The sequence below is a fragment of the Ictidomys tridecemlineatus genome, chromosome 6, assembly GCF_052094955.1.
Source record: "Ictidomys tridecemlineatus isolate mIctTri1 chromosome 6, mIctTri1.hap1, whole genome shotgun sequence".
Taxonomy (NCBI): Eukaryota; Metazoa; Chordata; class Mammalia; order Rodentia; family Sciuridae; genus Ictidomys; species Ictidomys tridecemlineatus.
This window is the reverse complement of record NC_135482.1, coordinates 73000515-73019882: the sequence shown is the minus strand read 5'-3', so window position 1 is coordinate 73019882 and position 19368 is coordinate 73000515. Positions and strand designations below refer to the sequence as shown.

Below are 19368 nucleotides of genomic sequence, written 5' to 3'. Positions count from 1 at the left end.
GTTGGGAGCTCCTATCCAACAAAGCCAAAGAGAATGTGTTTTTCATTGCTGGTTCAGTATTATCACAGTAAGATACAGGAATGAAATGATTTGACAATATGAAACATAGATAATTTTGATTAAAACCAAGCAAGACTAAATTTGCAATGGTCCTCATGTTATCAGTTAAAAATTATGGGGACCTCTAAATGTTTCTCCTTGCATTCCCTTAGCCTGCGCTTTATTCAGGTGTTCTACCCTTTGCCCCAGTCCCTGCAGTCCTCTGCCTAGATCACCTCCTTCTTCTAATACCATGGTGCTCTGCTCGAAGTGGGCTTTCTGGATCAGCAGCACAGGAATCCTGTAGATTCCTATTAGATGGCCACATTTCTAGGTCTACCAGCGTGGAATCAACAGCATTGGTGTACAGCCCAGCAGACTTCTTAACAAGGTTTTTAGGGAATCGGTGATCCAGTTGGAGAATTACCTTTCCACAATTCACATTTTTTTCCTAACTTTCCTCCCAGGTTGCACTCCATCAATGTCATATGTGAATGCCTTTCTCTTTGATCAGGTTTTAGCCAGTTTCTGCAGTATTTAAAATACTTAAATACTTCTGATTTTTTAAAGTTAAATCACACATTTTTGCTATTAAGAGGGTTTTTTCTTATGTACAGTAGGTGTCTTTCCATGTTTTTATTAACAAATGCATGGGCTTATTTAAGTTTTAATCTACAGTTTTCTGATTAGGGGATGCTTTTATTTGTAATATATGACAAAGAGTCATTAGAATAAATTTTATTTAACATTAAAATAAGAGGGTTCAACGATATAGTTCATACATAGGGGAAAATAAACTGGGTAATATTTATTGGATCAGGAAACTTATTAAAAGTTTAGAGTGATCATTTAGTTTATATTCACAAAAATCTGATTCAGAATGACATGCTAACAATGATATCTCAATAGGTGATCTCTTGTTGTTATCAGACAGTAAGCCTCTTAGATCTGGAAAAGGTTATTGAAAGTTTGGTTTCCAATTGTGTGCTCGAAGACTGAATGAAACAAACATTTGTAAATATAGCATTTTAACACTATCATCTTTTAACTTCTAAATAAAGATGTACGGATTATATGATCTTCACTATTATTTTACCTGTGGCTTTTTTCATGTGTTTTTTGTTTATGACTATATTGTAGTTGTACATAATATTGGGTAATTGTCAAAGAAAGCCTCTACCATAGATGGGAAACCATACAGTTGATTTGCCAATTAAGTTAGAGGTTGGTCTTTCCCTGAATCAATTAGAGTGTATGGAAGTTTATGACATTAAAAGATTTGATTGATGCATAAGGCAACATGAAATGGTGTTTTACATCAGTAGGAACAGGAGGCCCAAGTGGAACAACCCCCAGTGTGGAGAAGGGCAGCACACCCAGGGAACCCAGCACTGGAGCTACCAGCCAAGAGAACTCAGGTAAGTTAGGAGGTACACTAAGTGAATATTATTGGGCTCAAATATGCAAGAATCTAGGCAAGAAAATGTATATGAAGATTGAAGTTTGTCTTAATCTCCCAATCTCCTCCTTCCGAGGAACTAGCATAAGTTGCAAGCCCTGCTACTGTGTTTGTCAGGTACAACAGGAGAGTCCTTGAGATCAACCTCAGGAGCAGGCAGCGCAAGTACACCTGCACCTTCAGGCACTGGGGCCACCAGCACTGGAAGCCCAGCAAGTAAGACAGAGCCTCCTTAGGGACTGTGGTGGGGTCTAATGCAAGTTTTGTCCAGATCCCTGTGTGTGAAAAGGAGCACGAGGAACGAAACAATGGAGAATATGGAAGGAACTGATGACTAGAATAAAACCATGGAATGTGCGGGCATGAGCTTTTCTTCCTCTCTGTATACTAAGTACTATTTTTTTCTCCCATTAGTAACAAGAGGATCAACTGACACAGCCACCACTGTCTCTGCTGGTGAAAACACACCTGGAAGGACAGGTACTGATGGAGCTTAAGGAGCGTGAAATCCAGGCAGTAGACATGTGAGCCCTGTGCTCAAATTTAGTCAGAGATAGCCTTTCCTGGGAGTCTGATAATTGTTATTTACATGAGGCCAAGTATACAGAGGTTCAGAAGTAGAAGCTAGATATTTGTTATGTACCTACTGTGGTGTTATAAGCTTTGTGGAATGTAGACAGTTTGGGAAGCATTCATTTTCAAAGGATAAGCAGCACAGCAATGAAGAAGTGGAAATTTGCAAACTGTATAATAATATAATTGTAATAACAAAAGACAAAAGACTTAGATGGTAAATCATAAATGGTCTATGTGATTGTTACATTTTATTCATAATGAATATTTTAATAAAGTTCCTATGTTATCTCATTTAGAGAAATTAAGATGTCTATGAAATTCACAATATAGATACATCCATTCCAGTTCATATTAAGAAGGACACTTTTTTTGATTTTCCTAAGCTGTTATTTTCCCCCAATAAATAATCAGGCACACCTGAGGCATCATCAGAAGCTACCCCTGAAGCTAGAGATGGCAGCACCCCTGGAGGAGCAGCCACTGGAACCAGTGTTTCAGGTGAGGTTTTCAAGGTTGGATGTGATGCATCAGGACCTTCCCATCTGTGTTCTCCTATAGTAGAGGCAGGTCTACAATATCAGGCACTGACTGGGATTATATAATGGAACTAAGGAAAGATGAAGGGATCACATGTTTCATTTTTTGGGAAACACCCAAATATTCACATAGAGAGCAGGAACGACATGCACCCCCCCCCCCAATTAAGGCACTGCCTCTTGTTTCCAGGGACCACAGGAGTGTCTGCAGGTTCCACCACTGACAGCTCTGGAGACTCTGCTAGACCTTCCTCCACCTCTGCTAGCAGTAAATCAGGTATGTACAAGGGAGAATTCCATGAGTGTGCAGGTATAAAATGGTGAATGATTGCATGTCTCAATTTCTATACTATAGAATGTGGTGAAGAACAGAAAGCACTACTCAGAGACTTGAGAGAGTGAGCCCAACTTTCAACCAATAGTTTAGCAAGTAGCAGTGTGCTGAGTGAAGTAGATTTTCTTTCTATAATCTCATGAAGTTGTCAGATTTTCTGTGAGCCACAATAGTGTCAGAACTCTTTTCCTGGAACTTCTGAAGCAGTGAGTCTGGAATGGGCCCATGGTTTTCTAAGCTGGCTATAAATTTTAACCAACTATCCCAAATTTTAGATTGTTTCTTGAGAGAATCATTGAATGTGTGCAAGTATTTTAATGCCTCAGTTGATTGCAATAGGCAGCCTGGGTCAGATACACTAGGTTCAAATATGTCAGCAAGATAGAGGTTGATAATAGCAGTCTTATTTGCAAGCACAGTGAATGTACTTCACTAAAGGATTCTAAGTCTTACATGGTATTATGATTGATTTTTGGATATATTGAAACCAACCTGTTGGATATCCCATCTTGACCAGTTTTGGGGACACATTTGGTATACAGTTCAGAGCAATTGTACTGGCTACAAACAAGGATCTGATTTCAAGCAGTGCTACTCACCACAATATTTTTCCAAATCAATAATCAGACTCAAAGGGTAGTTTTTCTTACATAATTAAATGTAATAACCTTTTATGAAGTTACTTTTGTAAAACATACCATGTTTTAACTGTATGTCCCTAATACCTGGTAGTTTGTAGCTCCAAAGATGTTATTTCTAGCCAGGTTTTGAAATATTTTTTTTTTATCCTTCATCTCTGAAAACTAGAAAGTCAGCAGATACAACAGCTGGAACCAACAATGGAATTACAAGAGACACAGTTTTTAAACAGGTGGATCAAAGATATGAGGCACATCCTATATAGTATACAGGCAGTCCTGAGTTCCCCTCCACAGTACCTCAACTCTGAGTAGAGCCTTAGCTACAGGGGCCAAGTCTCGGAGTAACACAGGCCAGTGGGATGACTTTGGGACATAATCAGTATTTAATATTTGTAGTTAAGTAAAAAGTTAATTGGGGCTGAGCTTATGGTTCAGCAGTAGAGCGCTCGCCTCGCATGTGCAAGGCCCTGGGTTCGATCCTCTGCATAACATATAAATAAATAAATAGTTATTTTTAAAAGTTAATGATGTATTTTTATGGCATATTATAGTTTTTAATATATTGTTTGTGATTAAGTCACACTTAAACCCCTTGAAGTTACATATCATTATTTCTATCAGATGAGAAAAAATGAATGGCCTCAAGCTGGCAAGGCAGGGGGTAGAGTACAGACTACTGAGCCTCATGGGCACTAGCTGTCCCCAGTTCTGGGACCTGCATTGGGAGCTCGGATTCCACAATAGCCAAGGATAATATGCCTGTGTTTGTTCATTTTTTTGCTTAATATCATCACAGTTAGATACAGGAATGAAATGTTTTTGACAATATGAAACATAGATAATTTTGATTAAAAACGAGCAAGACTAAATTTCAAATGGTCCTCACGTCACCAGGTAAAAACTACAGGGACCTCTGAAATGTCTTCTCTTTGCATTCCCTTAGCCTGTGCTTTACTCAGGTGTTATACCCTTTGCCCCTGTCCCTGCAGTCCTCTGCCTAGATCACCTTCTTCCTATAACACCATGGTGCTCTGCTTGAAGTAGGGTTTTTGGGTCTGATGGTGCATAAGTAGCATGTAATGTACTGGAATCCTGTGGGATCCTGTTAGATGGCCACGTTCCTGGGTTCAGCACCCTAGTATCAAAAGTGTTGGAATGGAGCCCAGTAGACTTCTTAACTAGGTTTTTAGGGAATCAGTGATCCAGTTGGAGAAGTACCTTTTAACAATTCACACTTTTCCCCAACTTCCCTCCCAGGTTGCACTCCATCAACGTCATATCTGAATGACTTTCTCATAGATCACTTTTAAGACAGTTGTGCAGTATTTATAATACTTAAATATTTGTGATTGTTTTTTAAATACTTCACACATTTTTGCTAGTAAGAGGTTTTTTTCATATACAGATAGGTGTCTTTCCATATTTTTATTAATAAATACTTGGGCCTATTTTGGTTTTATTCTACAGTTTTTTTAATTAGGCGAATCTTTGGTTTGTAATTTATGACAATGAACAATTTGAATAAATTTTATTTAACATTAAATCTACAGAGTTCAATGATGTCGTTTTTATATAGCAGGAAAATTAACTGGGTAATTCTCATTGGATCAGTAAACTTACTAAAATTTTAGAGTGAGCATTTAGTTTACATTCACAAAAATCAGATTCAGACTTACATGCTAACAGTGATATATCAACAGGTGATCTCTTGTTTTTATCAGACAGTAAGTCCCATAGATTTGGAAGAGGTTACTGAAAGATTGGTGCTCACGAATGTGTTCCCAGACTGAATGAAACAAAATAAACATTTGTAAATATATCACTTTAATACTATCATATTTTAATGACTAAATAAAGATGTACAGATTATATGATCTTCACTATTTAAATTTTTCCTCTTGCTTATTTCATGTTTCTTTTTTTATGACTGCATTGTTATTATACTTAATATTGGGTAATTGTAAAAGAAAGCCTTTACCATAGATGGGAAACCGTACAAATAGTTGATTTACCAAATAAGACATTGGACTTTTCTTGCATCAGTTAGAGTGTAAGGAAGTTTATGAAATTAAAAGATTGGATCGATGCATAAGGCAATTTGAAATGCTGATTCTCCTCAGTAGGAACAGGAGGCCCAAGTACAACCACACCCAGTGGGAAGGAGGGCAGCACACCCAGGGGACCCAGCACTGGAGCTACCAGCCCAGGGAACTCGGGTAAGTTAAGATGTACACTCGGTGAATATTATTGGGTACAAATATAAAAGCATCTAGGCATGAAAATGTATATGAAGATTGAAGTTTGTCCTAATCTCCCAATCTCCTCCTTCCGAGGAACTAGCATAAGTTGCAAGCCCTGCTACTGTGTTTATCAGGTACAACAGGAGAGTCCTTGAGATCAACCTCAGGAGCAGGCAGTGCAAGTACACCTGCACCTTCAGGCACTGGGGCCACCAGCACTGGAAGCCCAGCAGGTAAGACAGAGCCTCCTTAGGGACTGTGGTGGGGTCTAATGCAAGTTTTGTCCAGATCCCTGAGTGTGAAAAGGAGCACAAGGAAGGAAACGATGGAGAATATGGAAGGAACTGATGACTAGAATAAAACCATGGAATGGGCATGAGCTTTTCTTCCTTCCTCTCTGTACACTAAGCACTATTTTTTCTCCCCTTAGCAACAAGAGGAGCAACTGACACAGCCACCACTGTCTCTGCTGGTGACAACACATCTGGAAGGACAGGTACTGGTGGAGCTTAAGCAGCATGAAATCCAGGCAGTAGACATGTGAGCCCTGTGCTCAAATTTAGTCAGATTTTGTTTTCTGAGAATCTTAACTTTGTGGTTAATATGATACCGAGTATAAAGAGGATCAGAAAATAGATTATTAGATATTTATTGTGTACCTACCATTGGGTTATAAATTTGTGGAAATTAGGAAAATTTTGGGAAGTATACATTTTCCAAGGATATGTAACAGAGCAATGAACAAGGGAAAAGTTGCAAACAGCACCACAAGATAATTCTAATTACAAGAGACAAGGACTGGGATGTTAAATCACAAATTATTACAATTTATTCATAATGAATATTTTAATAAAGTGAACACATTATTAGGGTTATCTGATTTGCCTTATTTACCTGGAGTGAGAAATTAAGATCTCTGTATTTCACAACGTAGATCCATCCATTCTTTAAAAGAAATTAAAAAAAAAAGTTTATTCCATTAAATATTTCGAAGCACACTTTTTTGATTTTCTTAAACTGAAATTTTCCTCCAATAAATATCAGGCACGAATGCAGCATCATCTGGAACTACCCCTGAAGCTAGAGGAGACAGCACCCCTGGGGAAGCAGGCACTGGAGCCACAGGTTCAGGTGAGGTCCACCAGTTTGGGTGTGATGGTCATCTGTGTCCTCCTGCAGCAGGTCTATAAAATGAGGTCTTCACTGGGATTATATTGCCAGACTAAGGAAAGAGCAAAGAATCATATCCTTTTTTTCTTTATTCCGGAGACACCCATTCTCATATCAAGGTGCAGGAGTAACGTATAACTCCACAATGCACTGGTTCTTGTTTCCAGGGACCACATTGGTTATGTGCAGACTATACCACTGCCAGCTCTGGTTTTGATAATACTAAATGTAGATACTGAAATAGTTTTGAAAATAAGGGAATTACAGTAACGGAATTACAAATGGCACAGCTTCCAGTCAGGTGAAACAAAAAAAAAAAATGAGAAAAATCCTATATTCAGTCAGTCTTGTGTTTCACCTTGGTAATAACCCTCCAGAAGAGAGCCTTAGGAAAAAAGGTCAATTTATAGGTTACATAGATCTGTTGAATGACTTTGGGATACACTTAACAATTAATATTGTGGTATAGAAAACATTAGTGATGTATTTTATGATAATTAAAAATGTCTGATTTACTCTCAAATATTTTCATTTTAAGGCAATGAATCTTACTACTATTGTGTTAATGTGGCATTGTTCCCATGAGATAAGACAGTTTCCAAGCTGGCAAGGCAGGCATAGAGCACAGAGTGCTGAGCCTCATGGGCAGTAGCTAATTCCCAAGGGTCTGTGACCTGTGTCTAGAGCTCACAACCAACAAAAGCCAAGGAGAATATGCTTGACCTGTTCATCATTTACTCAGGTCAGTGTTAGATTCAGGATTAAAATATTATTGACACACTTAAGCACAGATAAATTAGACTGAAAAGAAGCAAGACAAAGTTTACAACTGTCCTTCAAACCATCAGTTACAATCATAAGGATCTCTGAAGGGTCTTCTCCTTGTGGTCCATTGTCCTGTGTTTTATTCAAGTGTTAAGTCCTTCCCCCAGTCCCTGCAGTCCTTTGCTTAGCTTGCCTCCTTCCTCCAACACCATGGTGCTCACAGTATGGCTTCTGGCCAGTAGCATCTGAACCCTGTGGGAACTTGTTACAGTTGGTGACTTCGGGGTCCAGCAGCCTAGAATCAGAAAGTGTTGAAGGGGAAGCCAGCAGACTGTTAACTTGTTAACATAACAAGTGTTTTAGCAAATCAATGCTCAAGTTAGAGAACAATTTCTTTACAACTTCCAGTCTTTTCCAGCTTCACTCCCTCTTTACACAGGAGTCAATGCCATGTCAGTAGGACATTTCCAAAGCTCAGCTATGATCCTGTCTATGCTCCTTTTAAAATACTTTTAACACTATGGATTGCTTTGAAGATACATGAAAACTTCGTTATCATCAAGAATATTTTTGCTCATGAATGCACTGGATTCTGTTTATGGATGAATTAATGAATCCATGGCCTGTTTTTGTTTTTCCTACACTTGGTTTGGCTTAGCAATTGTTGTGATTAATTTTATAACATAGTGTTATATATGTGCTATTCTTTATATTAATATTACTGAGTTAGGAGATAAGATTTACATATTGCAGAAAAATTTAAAAAAATATTAATTCCAATTACAGAATAATTTATTGAAATGAAACCCTTAAAATAATAACTAGTTTATCATTACAAAAATCTGAAGTAGAAATACTTGAGTAATAATGAGATCTCAAGGAGTAATCTCTTTTGAGACAGTAAGTGCAATGATTTGTTGAAAAGACTACTAAAAACTTGGTGCATGAATATGAATCACCAGACTATTTGTTAAAGGCCAGTGATGTGATAACAAGTAAAACATAAAATAAGCATTTGGAAATACAGAATTTTAACATCATAATTCATAAACTGCTAAATATAGTATTTTACATTATTATGATCTTATTTATTTGAACCTTACATTTGTACTTATGTTGTGGCATTTTTAAAAGAATGCCTCTAGCAGAGATTGGAAACATTACAAATTGATTCTTTTACCACAAATCACTTGTGAAGCAGCAGTTACAGTATAAAATCAGGGCTAGATGGCTAGATTTTGGTGTCTTCGTTTTCTGTCTACAAATTGAGTGACTCAGAGCACATCATTTAACCATATTTGTTAATTGTAAAGAATAGTGTTACCTGTTAAAAGAGGATGTTTATGAGGTTAAAAGACTTGATTTTTTTAAAAGTCATTTTTAAAATGATTATTTTTTCACCAGGAACACGAAGCCCTAGTGCAACAACACCTGGGAGGAAAGAGGGTAGCCCATCTGGGGAACCCAGCACTGGAGCTACAAGCACAGGAAGTTCAGGTAAGTCAGGATGTGCACTGAGTGCTTGTTAAGTGGGCACAAAGAAGAAAGCATTTAGGATGCTGGATAAATCATGAAAATGTGCAAAAGATTGAAATTTTGTCTTGATCTCTCAATCTCTTCCTTCAAAAAAACCTAGCATATATTGTAAGCACTGCTACTGTGTTTATCAGGTACAACAGGAGAGTCCCTGGGTGTGACCTCAGGAGGGGTCAGCAGTACCACAAGTCAACCATCTGGCACTGGGGTCACAGGCGCTGGAAGCCCAGCAGGTAGGACAGACATCCATAGAGGATGGTGATAGGGTCCAATGCATTTTTTTTTCAAGAATCCCAAGTGTGAAAATGAGATCAAGGAAAGGAACAATGGAGAACAATAAAGGAACTGATGACTAGAATAAAACTATGGAATGAATGTCTTGGGAAGAGGGCTTTTTTTTTTACCAGCTCTATGTGCACTAAGCACAATTTTTTCCCCATCAGCAACAAGAGGAGCAACTGATGCAGCTACCACTGTCTCTTCTGGTGAAAATACATCTGGAAGAACAGGTATTGAAAGAGCATAAGCAGCATTCAGGCAGTAATGTGGGAGCTTTTTGCTCAAAACCTAGTCAAAGAAAGGTTTTCCTAGGAGAATCTGATCATATGATTTATGTAATGCCAAATAGCCAGAAGAGCATGAATATATCAAAAAGTATATGTAATGTTTTTAATGTATTTTTGGAACACAAAATATAGTGAAGTATATTTTACTATAGTGAAAGAATGGGGGCTTATAAATGATATCACCCAATGTCAATTAAGAAAGTGTAAAATTAACAACCATGTAGAAAGAGAAGTAAAGAATGACAACAATTAAGAGCAGAAACCTGAGCCACAGTCTCAGGTGAGGTCCACCAGGTTGGATGTGATGCATCTGGAGCTCCCATCCATGCCCTTCTGCAGCAGATGTAGGTCTATAAAATCAGGCACTGACTGGGATTACATTATTGAACTAAGAAAAGATGAAAAGATAATATCCTTTATTTTCTTTATTCTGAGAAACCCAAATACCCATATGAAGGGAAGGGATAATGTGTATCGTCCCCCACAATGCACTCATTTTTGTTTCCCGGGACAACAGGTGTGTCTGCAGCTGCATCCACCACTGCCAGCCCTGGGGACTCAGCTAGACCTTTCTCAACCTCTGCTAGCAGCACATCAGGTAAGTTTAAGGGAGAAGTCCATGGGTAAAATATCAAATGTAGAGTGTAAGCACATCCCAATTTCTATTTTCTGGAGTGTTGTAAAGAACAAGAAAATCTAGTAAGTGATTTGAGGAAGTGAGCCCAATTCCCTGACCAATACACGGTTTATCAGGTAGCTGTGTACCCACTGGATTTAGATGGTCTTTCTATAATCTAATACAATTTTGAGAATGCCTGCATGTGTTTATGGGCCTTAATAGTTGCAAGACCACTGTTTTGAACTTTCTGAGGCTGTGGTCTGGAGTGAGACCATAGTTTGCAATTCTGGCTAGAAATTAAAATCAACTACAGAAACCTTTGGGATTTTTCCTTCCCAGTCCCATGGAGGGTGTAACTATGGAAAAAAAAGGCCTGTGCACTCAGATATTTTAAAGCCACAATTCATTTCAATATGCAGCTTCATTTATAACTCTGAGGTTCAACATTGTGAATATTAAAGAAATAGATTATAAGCAGTGTTAGTTTTAAGAATCAATATGGAATCTGTCATGCAAGATTTGTTAAATTTTTCTAGTGATTGAATCAGAGATTGAGAAGGTTGTATGAAAGGTTGAGATAAATTTAAAGCAGAGTTCAGTATTATCTGTATCATTTAATCAAAGATCATATTATTTGTTGTTTATTTGACAGGCATTACTGGATCATCAGTTGTCACAACAACCAGAGCCCGAAGTAATGCAGTGACATCACCTGAAGGCAACTCAGGTGAGTGGAGGATGAGTTCAGAGGTACTGGCTTTGGTCAATATGAAAAGTCATTTGTAGGAATCCTGCTTATTTTAAAGTAAAGTAGTTGAGATGAATGTATGGAGACCCAGTTCAACCAATAGAAAGATGTCTTTAAAAAAAAAAAAAACTTTAGGAAATTAACATTAAAACAAGTATCATGGGCAACTCTGTATACTAAGTGGCTGAATTCTTTTAATCAATTTTTACCAATGGGTGATCTAACTATCCAATCACTAATTAGAAGGAATTGGATAGTTAGATCACCCATTAGTAGCAAAGTTCAAGTAGACTTTAGGTGAGGTTCCTTTGACCTTTTTCTCAAGGTGCTACTGGAACGTCAGTTCTCCTCACCTCCACAGCTGGAAGTGCAGGTACCACAGTCCAACTGAACCCCAGCTTCACCAGTCCTGGGGACACATCAGGTAGGCCCAATTCAGAGCTAATTTCACTGGCCAGACCAAGGAACTATTTCAGCAATGTTGCTCAGGATTTTTCCAAATCAAATATCAGACTCAGGAGATAGTTCTTCATATGCAATTACCATTTAATATTTTTAGCCTTTTAGCAAGTTGCCTGTGTTTTATTCATTACTGGATCATCATGGTCTTTCTATAATCTTTATACAATTTATATAAAAGTGTGAAATCCTTTCCCCAGTCTCTGCAGTCCTCTCTCTAGCTTACCTTCCTCCTCTAACACCATGGTCTTCACAGTGTGATTTCAATGACCAATATCATTCAAATCCTGTGTGATCCTGTTAGAAGGGCACATTTTGGGTCCATCTGTCTATAATCAGAATGTGCTGGGGTGGAGCTCAGCAGATTGAGTTAACAGTGTTTTATGGAATCAATACTCATAATTGTGAAGAGAAGCACTTCTTCACAATTCCCACTCTTTTCCAACCTTCCCATTTTATACTTCATCAATGTCATGTCAGAATGACTTTCCCCAAACTCAAGTTTTCAAATGTTTTCTGCACTATACACTACTAAAGTATTTCTGATTGTTTTAAAGATAAATCAAAACTTTATATGCACAGGACTTTTGTTCTTCATGCTATTATTAACAAATTCATCGCCTCATTGTGTTTTTCCTACACTTATTTGCTTAGCTATTGTTTTAATTTAAAATGCATGACTGAAATAGTTGTTGAATAAGCATTTTAAATTAAAAATACTGAATTAAAGGATATAGTTTAGTCATAGCAGGAATATAAACTCCAATAAATTCTCATTGGATCAAAAAAACTTATTTTAATTTTAGAATGTTTACCATTTAGTTTACATTCACAAAAATCTGAATCAGAATTACATGCTAACAATGACATCTCAACAATCTATTTTGTTATCAGACAGTAAGTCTGGTGATTTGGAACAGCTTATTCAATGTCTGAAATTCCAAGACCAAGTGAAATAGAGATCAGTTATATAGAAATGTAGCATTTAAACATCATAGTCTTTTAATAGCTCAACAAGGCTTTTATATTTTATGATTTTTAAAAAAATTTTACACCTGGATTTATTTCATAGTACTTCTATGTATTTATTAATACATTGTAATTATATATAATATTGGGCATTTTTAAAAGAAAGCCTCTAGCATAGATGGAAAACAATACAGATGGGTGTCTTGCCACATCTGTTGAGAAGCATCAGTTAGAGTATAAGAAAATTTATGATTTAAAAGATTTGATTGATGCATAAGGCAATTTGAAATGCTATTTTTTTTTTTATCAGTAGAAACAGGAGGCCCAAGAACAACACCCAGTAGGGAGGAGGTCAGCACACCCAGGGAACCCAGCACTGGAGCTACAAGCACAGGAAGTTCAGGTAAGCCAGGATGTGCTCTTAATGCCTATGAAATGGGTACAAATTTGAAAGCATCTAGACTGTTGGCTAAATCATGAAAATGTACAAAAAGATCAAAATTTTGCCCTGATCTCCCAATCTCCTTCTTTGGAGGAACTAACATATGTTGCAAGCAATGCTACTGTGTTCATCAGGTACAACAGGAGAGGCCCTGGAAGTGACCTCGGGAGTAGTGAGGGCCAGCACATCTGGACCACCAGGCACTGGGGCCACCAGTGCTGGAAGCCCAGCAGGTAAGACAGAAACTACTTAGGGTTTTATGGTGGGTCTGTTGCGTGCTTTGTCAGGATCCCTGAGTGAGAGAATGAGGTGAAGGAAAGTTTAAAAATAGAGAATGGTGAAGGAACTAATGAAGTGTACTTCAAAGTGTGTTTCCTTCTTAGACTTTCTGTATACTAAGCACCATTCTTTCCATTAGCAACAAGTAGAAGAACAGAAACATCTGCCACCGTCTCTGCTGGTGAGAACACATCTACAGGCACAGGTAATGAAAGAGCATGAGCATCGTGAAAGCCAGGCAGTAGATTATAAGAGCTATTTGATCAAAACCTAGTCAGAGACAGGGTTTCTTAGGGATCTGATCTTCATTATTTATATGATGCCAAGTATCCAGAAGATCAGAAATAGGCTATTAGATATTTGTTTTGTAATTACCATTGTATTAGAAAGTTTGTGGAAAATAGGATATTATTGGGAAGCATATGTGTTCAAAGAATAAGTAGCACAGCAATGAAGAGGGGAAAGTTGCAAATGTGATCTTATTATTGGACAATTCTAATAATGAGAGATAAGGACTTGAATGTTTAACCTTGAATTTTCTACATAAATGTTGCATTTTATTAATAATGAGTATCTTAACCAAATTAGTGCATTATCAGTTAGCTGATCTACCTTATTTACCTGGAGAAAGATTTAAGATGTCTATGAAATTAATAGGGTATACATACCCATTCTTTTAAAAGCAATAAGTATACTTCAGTCCCTATTCATAAAGACCCTTCTTTTTATTTTCTTAATCTGACTTTTTTCCCCCTGATAAATACCAGGCACACCTGGAGCATCATCTGGAACAACCCCGGAAGCCCAAGGAGGTAGCACCCCTGAAGAATCAAGCACTAGAGCCACAGGTTCAGGTGAGGCCCACCAGTTTGGATGTAATGCCTCAGGAGCTCCTATCCATGCTCTCCTGCAGTACATACAGATCGCTAGTATCAGGTCCCAACTGGGATTATATAGCTGAAAGATGAAAACATCATATCATTCATTTTCTTTTTCCTGGGAAGACCCAAATATCCATGCAAAGGGCAGAAATAATGTGGACCCCTGCTCCCAATACACTGGTTCTTGTTTTCAGGAACCACAGGGGTGTCTTCAGCTTCATCCACTACTGCCAGCCCTGGAGACTCAGCTACACCTTTATCAACCTCTACTAGCAGCAAATCAGGTAAGATATGAAAGCAAAGTCTGTAAGTAAAATGTAAAATGGAGAGTGTAAGTATGTCCCAATTTTTATTCTCTGGATTGGGTTAACAAACAGAAAGTACAAATGTTAGGGCATGAAACTGCTGGATAAATGATGGAAATGTTCAGAAAGATTGAAATTTTATCTAGGATATCCCCAATTTTCCCTTCAGAGGAACTAGCATATGTTGCAAGCATTGCTACTGTGTTTATCAGGTACAACAGGAGAATCCTTGGGAGTGACATCAGGAGCAGGCAGTGTGAGCACACCTGGACCATCAGGTACTGCGGCCACCAGAGCTGGAAGTCCAGCAGGTAAGAAAGGGCCTACTTAAGGTGTTATGGTGGGATCTAATGCAAGTTTTGTTTAGATTCCTTAATGTCAGATTGAGATGAAGGAAAGGTAACTATGGAGAACATTGAAGGAACTAATGACTAGAATAAAACTACAAAGTGTCCTTCAAAGAGTGTTTTCTTCCTAGACTCTTCATACATTAATAAGCACCATTCTCCTTCCCATTAGCAACGACCACTGCCTCTGCTGTTGAGAACACTTCTGGAAGAACAGGTACTGAAGGAGCATAACCAGTGTGAAATACAGACAGTAGACATGTGAGCTTTGTGCTCAAATTTAGTCAGAGACAAGGTTTCTAGGGGAATCAATTATCATTTAGATGATGCCAAATCTCAGAAATATATTGATAAGCAGGTCTGTAGTGTTCAATATATTTTTAGAGTCACTGTGAAATTAATGAAATGTAGACTATAACTGATCCTACACAAGTCAATCTGTGAAGGGTGAAATTAACAACCGTGCAGATATAGAAGACAAGAAATAAGTAGGACAGCAATTAATGAGAAAAGATGCACACTGAATCATAAGAAAATGGTAGGAAATAGAGACAAGAACACCAATGTTTACCCATAATTTTTCTATATGATTATTGTATTGGTTAATGACAAATATGTTAATGGGACAGTACATTATTGGAGTTACCTGATTTATCTTGATAAAGAATTTGAGATTAGTGAAGATTATAGGATAGATGAATACACTTAACAAGAAAGCATATTTCAAGACATATTTGTAAGACCCTCTTTTAATTTTTCACCCTTTTCCCTCTCATTAAATATCAGGCACCCCTGGAGCATCATCTGGAGCAACCCCAGAAGCTCAAGGTGGCAGTACCCCTAATCAAGCAGGCACTGGAGCCACAGGTTCAGGTGAGATCCACCAGATTGGATATGATATATCAGCAGATATGATCCATGCCCTCCTGTAGCAGATGCAGGTCTGTAAATCAGGCTTGAATTGGAATTATGTTTCTGGCCTAGAAAGGTTATGAGGATATTTTCTTCATTTTTTTTTTAATTCTGGAGACTCAATCATTCAAGTTTACAAGAATAATATACTTCCCCCTCATGCACCTAGTCTTGTTTCCAGGGACCACGGGAGTGTCTGCAGGCTCCACCACTGCCAGTCATGAGGACTCGGCTAGACCTTTCTCAACCTCTGCTAGCAGCAAATCAGGTGAGTTAGAGGGAGAAGTCCATGAGTGTGCAGGTATAAAATGGAATGTGTTTATGTATCCCAGTTATTTTCTAAGGAATGTGATTGAGTAGAAAGAGGTAGGAAGGGAATGAAGAATGGGAGGGCAATTCTTGACCAACAGTTTATCAGGTTGCAGTGTACAGAGTGGATTAGATGATCTTTCTATACTGAAGTATAATTGTAAGAATCCCTGATTGTGCTTACGTTTCATAATAATTGTAGGAGCTCTGATCTGGAGCCTCTGAGGCTGTGATTTTTGAGTGGGGCCAAGGTTTACTCTACTGGCTACAAATTAGAATTGAATACAGAAATTTTTAACACTTTTCCTTCTCAGACTCATTGAATGTAGAATCACAGAGAAAGGGCCCAAGCATACATATATTGGAAAGCCTCTATTGGTGCTAATATACAGACTAGATCAGAATAACTGGGCTCAAATATGTGAGCATTGAAGAAGTAGATAATAAGGAATATCATTTGCAACTAAAGTGATTTACCTCACCTAACGATTCTAGTCATAAAAGGTTTACGATAACTTTTAAAAAGATTGAAACATAAATGGAGAAACATGTACAAATAAGTGAAAGATATTTTAAAAGTAGGAAGCAGCATGTTCTGTACCACTTCATCAAAGATAATGATATTATTTATTGTTTATTTTGAAAGGCACTACTGGACCATCAGTTGGTACAACAACCAGAGCCCGAAGCAATGAAGAGACTTCACCTGAAGTACACTCAGGTGAGCAAAGGATGGTGTTCAGAGGTCCTGGCTTTGGTCAAAATGAAGAGTCATTTGTGGGAATCCTGCTTATTTTAATGCAAAGTAGTTGAGATAAAAATATGAAAACCTATTTGACCTAATTCTAGATGTAGGAAGATATTTTTGTTTAAAAAATGCAATAAGAAAACCAAATGTTCAAGAAAATAATCATAGAACAAAATCATATGCAACTATGGGCAATAAGTTATAGGATTCATTTATTCAGTTTTTATATATTAGAAGTAAAAGAACTGTTGGATTACCCAATTATTATAAGGTTCAAGTAGACTTTAGGTGAGAAATTCCTTTGGTTTTTCTCAGGTACTACTGGAACTTCAGTTCCCATCACCTCCACAGTTGGAAGTACAAAAACCACACCCCAGCTGAGCACCAGCTTTACCAGTCCTGGGGATACATCAGGTAAGCTCAGTTCAGAGCAATTATACTGACCCCAGCTAAAAAACTGGTTTCAGACAATGCTGTTCAGATAATGTTTTGCCAAATTGATTACCAGACTTAGGTGATCTTTTTATTTAAAATTTAATACCATTAGCTTTTTAACAAGTTGTTTTCTTAAATGATATCATGTTGCAGTTACATGTTCCCACTATCTGATAGCTAGAAGCCACAGTAAAGCTTTTTTAGATAAGTATTTTAATTTTTTTGAACTTCATCAGGGATAACTAGAATGCCACCAGGTATAACTTTGGGAACCAACAAGAGACTTAGAAGTGACACAGCTTCCAAGCAGGTGAAACAAAGATGTGAGGCAGAGCCTATATTCCATGTAGGCACTTACATTTCACCTCAGCAATAACTCTTCTCTAAGTCCAGCCTTAGATACATTGGTCAATTCTATGATTTTGGAAATATTCAGTAGTTAGTATTTGCAGTTACGTGAAACATCAATGATCTAGTTTTGTGGCCCATTAAAATTGTTTGATTGACTCTCAAATATTTTCTTTGTAATTTAGTCAAATTTAACACTATTGATTTTATTTGTTGTTATTTCCATGAAAGGAAAAAATAATGAAAGTTCTCAAGCTTCCAAAGCCTAGTTCAAATGTGGATTGGGCATTAGCTGGCTCCCCAGTTCTGTGACCTATACGAAAGAGCTCACTCCCAACAATAAACAAGGAATATGCCTGTGCATCCTTGATTAAATTCAATCATTGTTGGGTCCAGGAATACAATATTATTAACAGTATTTAAGTAGATAATTCAGATTGAAAATTGAAACAACTAAATTTTACAAATGTCTTTCATGCCATTAGTTAAACTCATTTAGACTTCAATGTACCATTTCCTTGCGTTCCATTTTCCGGTGTTTTCAACTGTTAAACCCTTTTCACCAGTCCTTGCAGTCCTCTGCCTAGCTTTCCTTCTTCCTCTAATACTATGGTGTTCACAGAATGGTTTCTGGTCCAGCAGCATCAGAATCCTGTGGAAACATGTTAAAAGTACACATTTCTGGGTTCACCAACCTAGAATCAGAAAGTATCGGGGTGGAGCCCAGCAGACTTTGTTAACATGTATTTTGGGGATCTGGGGATCGATGCTCAGTTGCAGAAGCACTTCTCCACATTTTCCCCTCTTTTCCAACTTCCTTTCCAGTTTCTATGCCCATCAATGTCATCTCAGAATGACATTCCAAAATCTCAAGAATCAGCTTCTCTCTAATCTATTTAAAATGCTTCAATAGTTCTGATTGCTTTCAAGGTAAATAAAAATGTTGTTAGTGTCAAGAGGCATTTTTTTCATGATTACACTGGTGTTCCCTTTATGTAATTATTAACTTGAGCACACCATTGTTCTATAGTTCCTCTATTTTTGCCAAGCTATTGTTTTGATTTAAATTTTATGAATTAAATTATGTTTTAAATATACTGCATTTTCAATTATACTTACTGGATTAAAATATATAATTTATATATTACAGAGGTATTTTAAAAATAGGTTAATCCCAATTAGTAAAATTATTGAAATTCAGAATGGACCAGTTAGTTTATTTTTAAAATTTTTTATATTGACTAAAATACAGTTTCTTCATATTTCCTTAGATTTTTACATAAGATCTTTTTTATTCTAGAATCCCACCAATAACACCCCATTACAATTAGTTTTTTTTTAATTTGAAAAGATTTTTTGTTTCATTGATTTTTATTTTTTAAATACATGAGAGTGGAATGATTACAACTCTTATTACACATATAGAGTACAATTTTTCATATCTTTTATAGAGTATGTTCACATGTACTTTGTTTTTTTATTTTTTTGCATTACAATTCTTATTACACATATAAACCACAATTTTTTTATATTTCTGTTTATATATAAAGTATGTTGACACCCAATTCGAGTCTTCATACATCTACTTTGGATAATGATGTCCATAACATTCCACCACACTTGCTAATCCCCTGCCCCCTCCCTTTTTCTCCCTCCCCTCTTCCCTATCTAGAATTCATCTATTCCCGCCATGCTTCCCCTCCTT

At 37.2% G+C, this 19368-nt stretch overlaps 1 protein-coding gene across 2 annotated transcripts in view; it reads left to right on the top strand.

Annotated features, from left to right (window-relative positions):
• LOC101958024 (uncharacterized) overlaps positions 1 to 19368 on the top strand; it is a 127362-nt gene that overhangs the window by 37861 nt on the left and 70133 nt on the right. For both annotated transcript variants that reach the window (XM_078014884.1, XM_078014883.1), the window contains exons 45-70: positions 1362 to 1457; positions 1616 to 1714; positions 1913 to 1978; positions 2486 to 2572; positions 2801 to 2887; positions 5706 to 5801; positions 5960 to 6058; positions 6256 to 6321; positions 6870 to 6956; positions 9165 to 9257; positions 9431 to 9529; positions 9740 to 9805; positions 10380 to 10460; positions 11134 to 11208; positions 11555 to 11653; positions 12968 to 13060; positions 13234 to 13332; positions 13518 to 13583; positions 14146 to 14232; positions 14454 to 14543; positions 14777 to 14875; positions 15084 to 15128; positions 15698 to 15784; positions 16005 to 16091; positions 16779 to 16853; positions 17196 to 17294. In XM_078014884.1, coding sequence (XP_077871010.1) covers positions 1362 to 1457; positions 1616 to 1714; positions 1913 to 1978; positions 2486 to 2572; positions 2801 to 2887; positions 5706 to 5801; positions 5960 to 6058; positions 6256 to 6321; positions 6870 to 6956; positions 9165 to 9257; positions 9431 to 9529; positions 9740 to 9805; positions 10380 to 10460; positions 11134 to 11208; positions 11555 to 11653; positions 12968 to 13060; positions 13234 to 13332; positions 13518 to 13583; positions 14146 to 14232; positions 14454 to 14543; positions 14777 to 14875; positions 15084 to 15128; positions 15698 to 15784; positions 16005 to 16091; positions 16779 to 16853; positions 17196 to 17294 — 2223 coding nt within the window. The remainder of the gene's footprint in view (positions 1 to 1361; positions 1458 to 1615; positions 1715 to 1912; positions 1979 to 2485; positions 2573 to 2800; positions 2888 to 5705; positions 5802 to 5959; positions 6059 to 6255; positions 6322 to 6869; positions 6957 to 9164; positions 9258 to 9430; positions 9530 to 9739; positions 9806 to 10379; positions 10461 to 11133; positions 11209 to 11554; positions 11654 to 12967; positions 13061 to 13233; positions 13333 to 13517; positions 13584 to 14145; positions 14233 to 14453; positions 14544 to 14776; positions 14876 to 15083; positions 15129 to 15697; positions 15785 to 16004; positions 16092 to 16778; positions 16854 to 17195; positions 17295 to 19368) is intronic.